Source organism: Neovison vison, chromosome 2 (assembly GCF_020171115.1).
Source record: "Neovison vison isolate M4711 chromosome 2, ASM_NN_V1, whole genome shotgun sequence".
Taxonomy (NCBI): Eukaryota; Metazoa; Chordata; class Mammalia; order Carnivora; family Mustelidae; genus Neogale; species Neogale vison.
The window spans coordinates 43824697-43837082 of record NC_058092.1 but is presented as its reverse complement, the minus strand read 5'-3'; the positions used below and the strand labels follow the sequence as shown (position 1 = coordinate 43837082).

The following is a 12386-nucleotide window of genomic DNA, read 5'->3' as shown; positions in this document are numbered from 1 at the left end:
TCGACTCAGGTCATGATCTCAGGGTCCTGTGATTGAGCCCCATATTGGACTCTCTGCTCAGCAGGGAGCCTGCTACCCCGCCCCCCTGCCTGCCTCTCTGCCAACTTGTGATCTCTCTGTCAAATAAATAAATTAAAAAAAAGAAAAAGTTATCCTTAGATCACTGATGGTTACCAGTCCATGAGTTATGTACAGAAACTGATGTAAGCATTTAGAAACTTTAATAGCAATTTGACCAAGTAATTCTGTATCTGCTGAATCTAATGAGGAAAAAAAAAAAAAAAAGTAGGGCATGTATTTTATATATTTTCTTTTTCTGGCAATTTTTATTATATATTATAAAAATATTGGTCTGCAACCAATGGAGAATTTTTTAAACAATGGTCCTTCGCCATAGATAATTTGGGAAGTACTGATATGATTAATAACTTATGTTTGAGGGAGGGAGGAAAGGAAGGAGACAAAATACAAGCACTTTTCATAAAATTCAGAAGGAACATACCTATCCTTGTTGATTTTAACACTTCCCTGGAGGGTATTTTCTTCTTTAATTCTTGTAAAGCTTCCACTAGATTCTCTCTGGTCTGATCAGGAAGCTCCAGTGTAGTTTTCCATCTTTTTATGTCTTCTATAACCACAACTCTCTGGGAAAAAGAAAAGTCATTTGGAAAATGGAACATTTTCATTAGAAAAACATCTGCCTTCACCTGAGCTAATGGGGCGCCTATTGACATATGAATTATTGATTATGACCTGAACCAAAGCACAGTGTGTATGATGGCCCCAAATGATGGGTAATTGCTTAAAAGCAGGTCCCGCTTACTGCAAATCAGGAAGAGAGTTACATCTATTAGGAAAAGTGCAAGTTTTAATCTAACCATGTCAGACACCGCTGGGCACTTAGCAGAGAGAGGCAATAAGGATGAGAACAAAAGAAAAACGATACTAAGGTGAACCAACCCTATAGCTCACTTAAGTGTCTTAATTCACACGCAAGGATGGAGAGTGAGGAAGTCATAAAGGCATATTTATTTCAACAATAAAAAGCATGCCTCAACAGCTCCCCACTTCCTACATGATAAAATTCAAACTGTCTTATTTGGAAAAAAAAAACTTAAAAACTTCAAATGCATAAAAAGGTAGAGTAACAGTAATTGAAAAAAGTTAACATTTTGCCATTTTGCATAAAATAACTAAACAATGTAAAGTTTGTCTCCTTATATCTTCTCCTGTTTCTAAAAGAAATCGCCACCTTAAAGTTGACACGCATCTTTGCACTAAGTGTAGAATAGAAACAATTAAGGAATCTGGGTGAAGGAGATGGGGTTGTGATCTTTGCAACTGTTCTGTAATTGTGAAATTATTTTGACTACAAATTTAAAGAAAAATTAAACTGGAAGACAAAAGAGTAAAGTTGCTTTTATAATTAAAAATATATATATATATTATCTTGCATGGTTACTACGCTGGGGGAGGTGGGTCCAGTTAGGGAAAGGAAGGGGGCACAGAGGGCTTCTGGGATTCTGGTAATGTTCTGTTTCTTGGTTCTGGATACTAGTGACACAGATGTGCTCACTTCGTGAAAATCTGTCAAAATGTCCACTCATGATTTGTCCACTTTTCTATATGCAGACTATAGTTCGATAAAAAGCAACTAAAAAAAAAAAAATGTGTCAATTCCCTTCCCTGGCTAGGGTCTGCTTCCAGCCTAGCATGGCGAGATGTCGGACTCCTAGCCCCATCTTTGCTTCCCCTCCTCCCCTCATTTGCTTGTTTGCTTTGACCTCTGACCCTTCCAAGTTACAAGCTGGGAAAGGAGCGGTAAGGGAAAGCCTTCACTTCTTTTGTGATACTCCCTCAGGTGTACTCTCTAGTCTCGGCAGCCGTGTAAAGCGGACTGTTTTTCTCGTATGGGATGCTTCTGTGGCTCCTTGGAGACCTCCCATTGTTTTGAGACGGCACCTGCAGTTCTGGGAATGTTGGCCATGCCCCGTTCAGCCAGCTGATTACACGTCCCCTGTTTTTGACAAATCACTTTACAGACTTTCTCTGTAAGGGTGTCACTGTCCTTCCAAGGATCCTTTTGAACCTAACCCCTTTTAATTCTACTCCAGGCCAGCCAGCATTTTCTCTGTTGTACCCACATCTTTGCCCATACAGCCACTCCCTCTTTTTAGACTTTCCCAGGCACCGGTCTGGGCTCTGTGTGCACCCGCTCCAGGAACAAAGGTCCAGTTCTCCAAGGGAAAATACCACAGCCCTCCCACTTTATCCAAATGAACTCTCTCTCCTCTCCTGCTTTTTTTTCCCTCCTCTCTTCCTTTAACTTCAACCTTCTTTATAGCCTAGAGTAGGCGATGTGTTCAGGATTCCAAAACTGGTCTTCATGTACTGCCTTCACAAGTTCTACAGTCTGCAGTCCAGAATCTCATTTGGGAACACACTTTCCTTTGTTCTCAGGCTTTAGGTGCTTTAGCCAAAAATGAGAAAAGTCCTTTGTTATGATTTGCTACAGTATAAAGCAGTATCATTAGTGCTAAATGGTATGTAAAATAAATAAACAAAACCAGGTAAGGGGTTATATTCCATAGGAAGAAGGTGTAAAGTATAAACAGAACATTCTGCAAAAGGCTTTTTCACTCATTATATTTTCTTGATTCATTCATACTGATATACGTAAACCTAGCTGATCCATGTAATAGTAATGAATAATATTCCATCATTTTTATATACATATGTCTTAGAATTCTAAAATGTATTCCCCTAATGGTTATCTAGGGTCTCCCTACCCCATATTTTTCCCGTTATAAACACTGCTTGGATGAACTCCTGCCTATGACAAATTCAATACTGTCTTCCATCTCTTGACTTTCAACTTTTCTGGGTCATTACGCTTTACACAGCCTATGGTGGCTTTATTTTGTACCCATCCGCCACCGAATCTGAGCATCTCTATCTTTTTAACAGGCAAGGGTAATCCATTTGCACTTATTATAGGCACGGATATAACAGGAAACACATTCTCTTTGCTTCTTTTTCTTTTCCTTTCATATCTTTGCTTTTAAGTTTAGGTTTCTTTGATCTTGTTTTTCTTTACAGTTTGGAAATGATATATCCTCTTGCTATCATTTTAGTGTTCACCCTTACAAGTTTTAAGATGTAAGCTCAGTGAAATCTATCAGTGTCCTCCTCATAAGCCTCTACTGTGGAAACCCCTATTAGAAATATAAACAACTTGTCTGTCCTTCGTGTACCTTTTCTTTCACGTTTTTCTCCATTTCTCTGTGATGCATTCTACGTGATTTCCTCACATCAAGCTTCCAGTCCACCGTTTCTCTCTGTAGTTCCAGCTAGTCTACTTTTAATCTATTCAATGTGTTTCCGCATCAGCAAATAATTTTTTCATCAGATGGCTTAACATTTCCCGCAAAAATCTGCCCACTTTCTTTTCATACTATCCTGTTCTTTTCATTTCTAGTCTTTTATCTCTGTGAAAATTCACATAGAGACCTCTTTGAGATTATACTCTTATCGCCAATTCTTGGGATAGAAATGCTATTATTTATCTCTGTCTGCTCATTCTCCCTCTGGGAAATCCGTTTTCTTGGAGAGTTTGTAATTTTGACCATGAGTTCATCTTTTTTTTTTTTTTTTTAAATCTTCAAGTTTTTTTTTAATCTTTTTTTTTTTTTTAAGAGTTTATTTATTTATCTGACAGACAGAGATCACAGGTAGGCAGAGAGAGAGGGGGGCAAGCAGGCTCCCCGCCAAACAGAGAGCCTGATGTGGGGCTCGATCCCAGGACCCTGAGATCATGACCTGAGCCAAAGGCAGAGGCTTAACACACTGAGCCACTCAGGCGCCCCACCATGAGTTCAAATTTAATGGAGGCTGTTCTCTATGGGAATCTGGTGCCCCAGGTTGTGAGGTGTTTTAACAGGGAAATCTCACATTTGTCTTGGCCAAAACCTCTGGATTTCTGTTTCTATACCAGCTTTTATGCTTTTTTTTTTTTTTTGCCCAGAGTGTAAATTTAAAACTATGCATGGTCATAAGAGTGGGGTGCTAATTTATTGTAGTCAATTCTTTTCCCTTCCAAAACTCCTGAGCAGATCACAGTCTCATGGTGTTTCCTTGGACTAGTGGATGGCACGTTTCTAGTTCATTTTTCACAAACTCAGTAGACCTGTTTTAGCTCCCAGCTGCAGGTGGAAATTATTAGCCTGAGCCCTTATCTGCAGTTCCCATACTGCCCTAAATCTCACACCCCAAGCATTATATCTGGCTTCATAAAACTGTTTAGCTTCTGCTCCCCCTTAAAGCTCAGGGTTTGAATTTCCTCTCTCTTCCTGGCATCTGAGGATTTCTCTTTCTTGCTTTCAAGCTCAGCTCTGTATTAGAGACTTTTTATCCAGCATTTCCACATGGTTGGAAAGAGGTTAGGGATTCCACATCAGACCATTCCAGTATAGGGAACTATAGAAACCCACACTCAAGCATGGCATAAAAGGCCTTACCTGACTTGGCTCCTGACATCTTTTTCAGCCTCACCATTTGGTCCAGCTATAGCAAACTATTTGAAGCTGCCTAAACGAGCTGCAGTATTTCAGACCCTCTGCCTGGGATGCTCTTTTTTAGCCTCAACCATATGATAAACACCTGTTTATATTTGAAGACTCTTTTCAAGCATCCCTTCTGAGGCCTTTCTTAACTCTCTCATACCAAACTTGACCACACTCCCTTTTGGGTCCTCTGTAATGTGGACATACTTCTATTACTGTATCTGCCTTTTATGCACATACTTTTTAAAGGCTGTCTTCCCCTCTGACTAGGAGCCATTTGAGGGTTGGTACAATTTATCTGTCTCACTAGCCCCAATGCACAGTAGGTGTAATTGAAGAAAGCCATCTCTACCCATAAGGACTGAAGCCCAGTGTAGTTTTCAGATCTGAAATTTTAGGTCAGAAATAGAAAAATCTACAGTCAATTCCAGAACAGAAGAATCCCATATATATCTGAGAATGTTTCCTTATTTCTGTCCAAATATGGGCCCCAAAATAGGTATTTCAAGTTGTTCTCTGAATTAGTTAGAGGGACAAGGGAAGCGGGCACAGGGTATCAAAGGGGAAGTTACATGAGTAGTGGGAAGCTCATCACCAGAAAGAGTATATGCTGTCTCCTATACCATCTGGTCTTACAGTTGTGGCTGGTTGAAACATCAATTTTTGACAAGATGGAAACCATCCCACCAGAGGGGGCAGGGGACAATCTACTGGCTGATCAATCCTACAAAAGGAGCAAAGGTTTACAGACCACTCTAAAGTACTAAATCTAAAAGAATTAGCATATCCTAGAATCTTTTAATAAAAAAAAAAAAAAACCTCCTATTATAACTAAGAGAACAAATCACTTTCCCTTAAGGGAGTAAGAAGAGATTAACCAAATTAACCTTTACGATTCTAATGTGTACTACATGAGCTCTACTGGGTCTCACTTTTATTACATGTGATACGGCTACAGCAAAATTATTTCTAACAAACTGATAACAGAAGTCCAATGTTCCTAATATTCCAAGATTTTTATACCTCCTCTGCTGGACATTCAGATGCCTCCACTTTCTTAGTTCACCCTATAGGGGGCAGATAGCTAAACCAGACTGTCCAGTTCAAATCCCAGCTCTGCCACGTACAGCTGCATGACCTTGGGCAAGCTACTTGATCTCTCTGTGCCTTAGATTCTCCAACTCTAAAATATGAATGATAAAAGTATCCATTTCATAGAGCTGTTATCGAATTTAAACAGTTAATATATGTAAAGCACTTAGCACAATTCCTGGCCCATAGACATGGGCTCAATAAACACCAGCAGTAATCACTACTGTCGCTCCCATCATCACCAGTCCCAGCTCTAGTTTTCCTACACAAGCCTCTCCTTTTCCACACGTGAAAAGAGGAAATTATTGGTCAGTTTTACTGCATGCCAGGCACAATACTTAGCCCTTTCGATACACATTTATCTATTCAGCTCTCATGATAATCCTGCAGGTTAGATATATTTCTGATGTTATATATATATGTATAACTTATGTGTATGTATATATACATGTACAACTTTCTAATGTTACTGACGAGGAAACTGCAGCTTGAACACTGAGGCTTGAACATTCAGCAGATTCTTGGCATTTAAATATGATGCTGGTATGTGGGAATAACTTACTTAGTAGAGTAGATCTAACTCTCTAGAACTCACATTTAACTCAACTTGTTTTTAAGTTGTCATTGTGTACACATAAAGTAAGCACGTTTGCGTGCACACAGCAAAGAAAAGCCAAAACTGCTTATTGAGCAGTTCTGTGTCACTACTTCCCCTCCACCTAGCCAAATCTTTTCAACCCTTTAAGATGCTCTGAGCACTAAAACAGACACTGAGCTCTTTCCTCTGAACTCTTAACCCTTACTGCCTAAACAACAATTTTGTAATGGACCACATACGATTTTCTACTACTACTTACTAATTTCTTATAATATGATCTCCCAATAGGAAGTCCCACAAGGGCTCATACTTTCATCTTAAATTTCTTTTATGTTCCCTGGAGTATCTAGCTTACTGCTGGGCATAAAGTTGTTTTGCAGTAATATTTGTTAAACAGGGCATCCCCAGATAAGAATGATTATTGTTTATTCAATAAATTTTTACCTACAATGTAGCAGGCACTGCATTAGGCCTTGGAGCAGAATCGGAACCTAATATGATATTCGGTCATCAGGAGTTTATAGTAGACTGCGGAAAAGTACAGTTAATCTGATAATTAAAATACAGTGAGGTAAGTGCTATGAGAGATATCTGAACCAAGTACTAAGACAGTATTGAAGAGGGATTAATTCCCCCCAAAGGACCCAGAAAGCACTTCAACATTCACTTATTTAACAAATACTTACTGACCACTTGATATGTGCCAAGCACTGTGACAGGTCCAAGGATACAGAAGTAAATAAAATTCCAAAGGCTCCTGTACTCATAAAATGTACAATTTGGGATTCACAGGGAAAGTCACACTTGAATGGGTTCACAAATGAGCACAGCAGTCTTCACAAAAAGAAAAGAGAAAGGTTTTCCAGGAAAAGGACCAGCATCAAGTCAAATTCCTGGAGACATGAAAGAGAACAGTTTATACAGCCTCCAGCAAAATATGGGGTGTGGCTGGAATTCATTCCTGGGAAAGGGGAGCTATGAAGCATGGAATGAGAAGGCTCCCTGGGTTGGATAAGGAAGGGACTCATATGCCATGCCAAGGCTTTTAGGGTTTTAGTTCATTTGGTCATTCAGAAAAATGCACTGTGGTCTTCTATATACCAAGCCCTGTGCCAAGTACTGGGGACACAAAAATCAGTAAGACATAGTCTTTCAAGAAGCTCAGAGTAGGGGCACCTGGGTGGCTCAATGGGTTAAGCCTCTGCTTTCGGCTCAGGTCTTGATTCCAGGGTCCTGGGATTGAGCCCCACATCAGGCTCTCTGCTCAGCAGGGAGCCTGCTTCCTCCTCTCTCTCTGCCTGCCTGTCTGCCTACTTGTGATCTTTGTCAAATAAAATCTTAAAAAAAAAAAAAAAAAAAAAAGGAAGCTCAGAGTATGGTGGAGTACAGCATTAAAAAACAAAACAAAACACAGTATAGCACAAAGACAGTATAGCACAAATAAGGGCAATGACAGGGGCATGTTTAAGATACAGGGATGGATGGGATGCCCCGGTGGCTCAGCTGGTTAAGCATCTGCCTTCAGCTCAGGTCATGATCCCAGAGTCCTGGGATCAAGTCCCACATCAGGCTCCATGGTCAGCAAGGAGCCTACTTCTCCTTCTGCCTATACATGTTCTCTCTCTCTTTCTGACAACTAAGTAAATAAAATCTTGAAAAAAAAAAAAAAAAGAAAAGATATAGGGGTAGCTTAGAAAAGGGAATGATTAGATTGGCTTTCTATCTGGGGGACAGAAGAATGACTGGGAAAGGCCACATAGTAGAGGAGACCCCTGAACTAGGTCATGGGGGACAAACGGGTGGTGATAAATTGATGACAACAGCAAACACTTGCATATTAGTTCTGTTCCAAGCACTTATCATATACTGACTCACTCATCCTTCATAACTACCTTATAAAACAGATATTATCATTAATCCCATTTTATAGATAAAGAAACAGAGAGGTTAAATAACTTGCCCAAGGTCAAATAATAAGTGGTATGGCTGGGATTTAAACATAGGCCGTTTGGCTCCAGAGTCTGTGTTCTCAATTACCACACTATACTGCCACCAAGACAAGAGAGTAAGGCCATTCCAGGCAAAGAGGACAGCATATGCAAAGGGTACGGAGGTATGAAACAGCACACCATGTTGGGGAAATTGTGAGTGGCTGCCGCTGATAGAATGGATAGGATGATTAAGCAACTGCCTTCGGCTTAGGTCACGATCTCGGAGTACCAGGATCAAGTCCCACATTGGGCTCCCAGCTCCACAGAGAGTCTGCTTCTCCCTCTGACCTTCTCCTCTCTCATGCTCTCTCTCAAATAAATAAATAAAATCTTAAAAAAAAAAAAAAGGAATGTCAACAGCAAGAGCAGCAGGGGTGAAGCAGGCAGGTGCCAGGTCAGAGGGCCTCGGGTGCTGACCTCGGGTGCCATTAAAAGAAATGTTTTCATCAGTAGGTAATGAGAAACCACTATAGGACTAGGCAGGGAAGTGACCTGAGTAGATCTCCTTTTCTTCTATTCCTCTGGCTTAAGTGTGGAAGGGAGAATGAGACAGGATGCCAAAGGTAGGGAGACAATTTACCAGACCATGGCACTGCTAAGATTTTTAAATTTGAAGTGGGAGATGTTAAGGACAAGAATGATTTTTAGGAGACAAAACTGAAAACTGGATTTAAGAGAGAAAAGAGTTAAGGATGGTTTCTAAGTTTCTAGTCCCAGTTACTTGGTATATGGATTTAAAAGTAAATACACAGGAGGAGGCGCCTGGGTGGCTCACTCAGTCAGTTAAGTGTCCAACTCTTGATTTCAGCTCAGGTCATGATCTCTGCACTGAGCAAGGAGCCTGCCTAAGAGTCAGTCTCTCTCTTTCTCTCTCTCTCTCTCTCCCTCTGCCCCTCCCCTGCTCACACTCACATGCTCTCTCTCAAAATAACTGAATGAATGAATGAATGAATAAATAAATAAAAATAAATACAGAAGAATAAAGAATAGGTTTGGGAGAAAAGCTACTGCATTTAAAGGGAATGTTATTTTCTCTACACCTAAAGCTTATTCTGCTTCCATAATCTTTACATGGCATATTCTTATCTTCACACAAAGACTCTCAACTGGGGCATAAGTGGGGACACAGAGGGGAGAAGAGGCAGGTGGAAGTATACTAGAATCTAGATGTTTGCATATGAGTGTACGAGTAGTTCAATTAATACTCTTCTCTTTTTCTCCCAGCTTGGTATCACAATCCTGCCCACCACCTTCTGTCACTGAGAGTCACTGTTGTATATAACTCCATGAGTACTCTGACAAAAACAGAGACAGTTGAAAATTTTGGTTATGCACAGAACTCCAAGACTGGGAGAGGTTTTTAAAGACCATCTAGAATTCAGTAGCTCTCAACTAAGGGCTACCTGGAAATATGTGAGGGCAGTTTTGCTTATCACAGTGGGAGGTACTGTTGGCCTTTAGTGTCTGAAGGCCAGGGACGGTAAATGTCCAATAACTCACAGGACAGTTTCAACTAATGAAGAATTACCTTGCCCTATGTGACAAGAATGTTCCTTTGAAGAACTACCAATAGGGGTGCCCGGGGACCTCAGTAGGTTAAGTGTCTGCCTTTGGCTCAGGTTGTGATCCCAGGGTCCTGGACTGGAACCCCATGGCAGGCTCCCTGCTCAGCAGGGAGTCTACTTTTTCTCTCCCTCTGCCCATCCACACTGGCTCATGCTCTCTCTCTTTCAAATAAATAAATAAAATCTTTAAAAAAAATACTGATAAAGTTTGACCCCCACATTTTACAGATGAGGACAAAGTGAGATCCTAGATAAGGAAATGACTTGCCAAAGATCACCCAGTTGTACTAGAGGGCCTAGAACTCGGGGCATCTGTTTATACACTCCTGTACTGCTTTCTAATATGGGTCTGGTAAGACTGTGGCACATCTGGAAGAGGAGTCCAACTGAGTACATAAATCAAGTACTCAGAACACCACCTTGCTATCACAGCCCTGTGCACATCTTCTCTAGCCCCAGATCCCACTCTCACCATTAGAGATCCAGGCTGGAAGTACAGGTCTGGCAGTCATCCGCATGGGAAGCATTACAATAAATAAGGTTACCCTGGCCAAATATATAAAACGTGACAAAGCTCAGGGAGCATAAATATTAGAAGACTGGTAGAGGAGGAGGAACCAATAAAGGAAACTGAAAAGAAAATGTAAGAAGTTGGGATGCCTGAGTGGCTCAGTCAGCTAAGCATCTGCCTTTGGCTCAGGTCATGATCCCAGGATCCTGGGATTGAGTCCCTCATCAGGCTCCTTGCTCAGTGGGGAGCCTGCTTCTCCCTCTGCCTGCTGCTCCCCCTGTTCGTGCTCTCTCTCTCAATCTATTTCTCTGACAAATAAATAAATAAAATTCTAAAAAAAAAAAAGAAGAAGGAAAGAAAATAAAATGTAAGAGGTCAAGAAGGCAAAGGGAACTAATTACAAATGTCTGTTTTTAGGGAAATAATTCTTACTTTATCATTAATTGGATACCTATGTCCATTGATTCCTTGTTGCCTATCCTGTATTTATTCCTTGCCTCTTCTTTGCGAAAAGAATTCAGACATGAAGAGTTTGCAAAGAGTCCATTAACACAGTCTGTTTCTCAGTCTCAGCTACAGCTGCAGGCCATGTGATACAGTTCTGGTCAGTAAGACAGGAGAGTAGAATATCATCACCCAGGCTTACTGAGTTTGTACAGAGTACACAGAATCATATTTCCTATTTTCACATTCCTAAAAGAAAAGAAAATGTTGCAAAAACACTTAAGGGGCTCATTCTCTCAGCCAGCAAAACATATGATATAGCCAAAGTAATCAGAAGAGTGATGTAAGTGCATGCAGAGATTGGTAAATAGAAGTCTGTACAGAGTAGGGAAGAAACAAATTCGCAGTGATCGCGAACACTTCGTGGAGAAAGTATAGGAAGGAAGAATTCATAGGTCTTCCATAGTAGAACTCCACACCCCCTTGCTACCAGAGTCCTTTCCACATTTCCTATAGCCCCAGGTCCCCTCTCACCTTCAGAGATTCAATCGTGGCCTGCTTGTAAATCTTTCCACCAGGAGCTTTCTTCTGAGGACTATTTTGGATTCTAGGCGTTCGAATGACGAATTTATCCATTGCTAGAGGACTGCCAACTACCTTCACGTGCTGGCAGCGCTTTCTGCCCAAGAAAGAGGAAAGATTCTAAAACGTCATCAAAACTGCTATGACGTGTTCTCTCTAAAATGACATAATGGACTTCTATTCTAGAAGCATTCCTGAATTATGACGACTCTTGGGTTGAATTTACAGAATAGAAAATTTTGTCTCGGAAAAGAAATACCTTCCTAAGAATTGAAACTGTATACAATAATCGGTGTAATTCCCGAGTTAAGACGTGCCTAGCTTTCAGAGTGCACGCTGTGCAAGGGATTCCAATACTGGGCCAGGCATTGAACCCGGTGATTCTAAAAGCCTTTTTCAACTTAGGTGAGGTTGAGACAAGGTTAAGAGTTCCACTGAACTCCATGAGGCTCAATATCAACAGCTACCCCACCATCACCACAATCCTAAAGGTTCGCCTAGTAACAGGCAACCATTAACCACTTCCAGATCTCAGCAGGGTCCTCACAACAAGCAGCAGCCAACTCCAGGAACTGCTCGGTGATGCAAGGACCCTAACCGCGACAGTCGTGCCCCGGATCCCTGCGCAAAAGGAAACACCATCCTCCTCTACCCTCAGCACTCAGGAGCCCAGGAAGGGAAACCTAACAAAGGTCTGACGTGAGACCCACCAGGAGAAGCAGCCCTGCCAGCAGCTGGACCCTTCCAGAGTGCACCCTCTGAGGACCCACTCCTGTCTGCACCTCGGCGATCAGAATTAAACTGACGCTTCTTTCCTGGACGGTGGTTTCTCCGACCTCAGAGCGCCTCTGAACCTCTGCAAACCACATTCCCCAGAATGCACTACAAAGGAGCTGGTGAGGCGCGCTCAGGGCGACTGTAGTTCTCCGAGACCGAATTTCCCGGCCCCACCATGTTTCGCCCGCCTCCAGAGAACTACATGCCCCAGCGTGCCCCGCGGAGGGGGAGGCCGGTTCGCTCTAATACTCGCGATGATTGGAT

The 12386-nt window shown here is 41.5% G+C and overlaps 1 protein-coding gene across 2 annotated transcripts in view; it reads right to left on the bottom strand.

Moving 5' to 3' along the window:
• Positions 1 to 12287, bottom strand: part of TCEANC2 (transcription elongation factor A N-terminal and central domain containing 2) — a 36347-nt gene extending 24060 nt beyond the window's left edge. Inside the window, exons 1-3 of one of the 2 annotated variants that reach the window (XM_044238298.1) lie at positions 12056 to 12287; positions 11298 to 11442; positions 503 to 644 (exon numbers count right to left, since the gene is read on the bottom strand). In XM_044238298.1, coding sequence (XP_044094233.1) covers positions 503 to 644; positions 11298 to 11399 — 244 coding nt within the window. In that variant the 5' untranslated portion in view covers positions 11400 to 11442; positions 12056 to 12287. The remainder of the gene's footprint in view (positions 1 to 502; positions 645 to 11297; positions 11443 to 12055) is intronic. The other variant, XM_044238297.1, reaches the window with a different exon arrangement.
• Between the last annotated feature and the right edge of the window lie 99 nt (positions 12288 to 12386).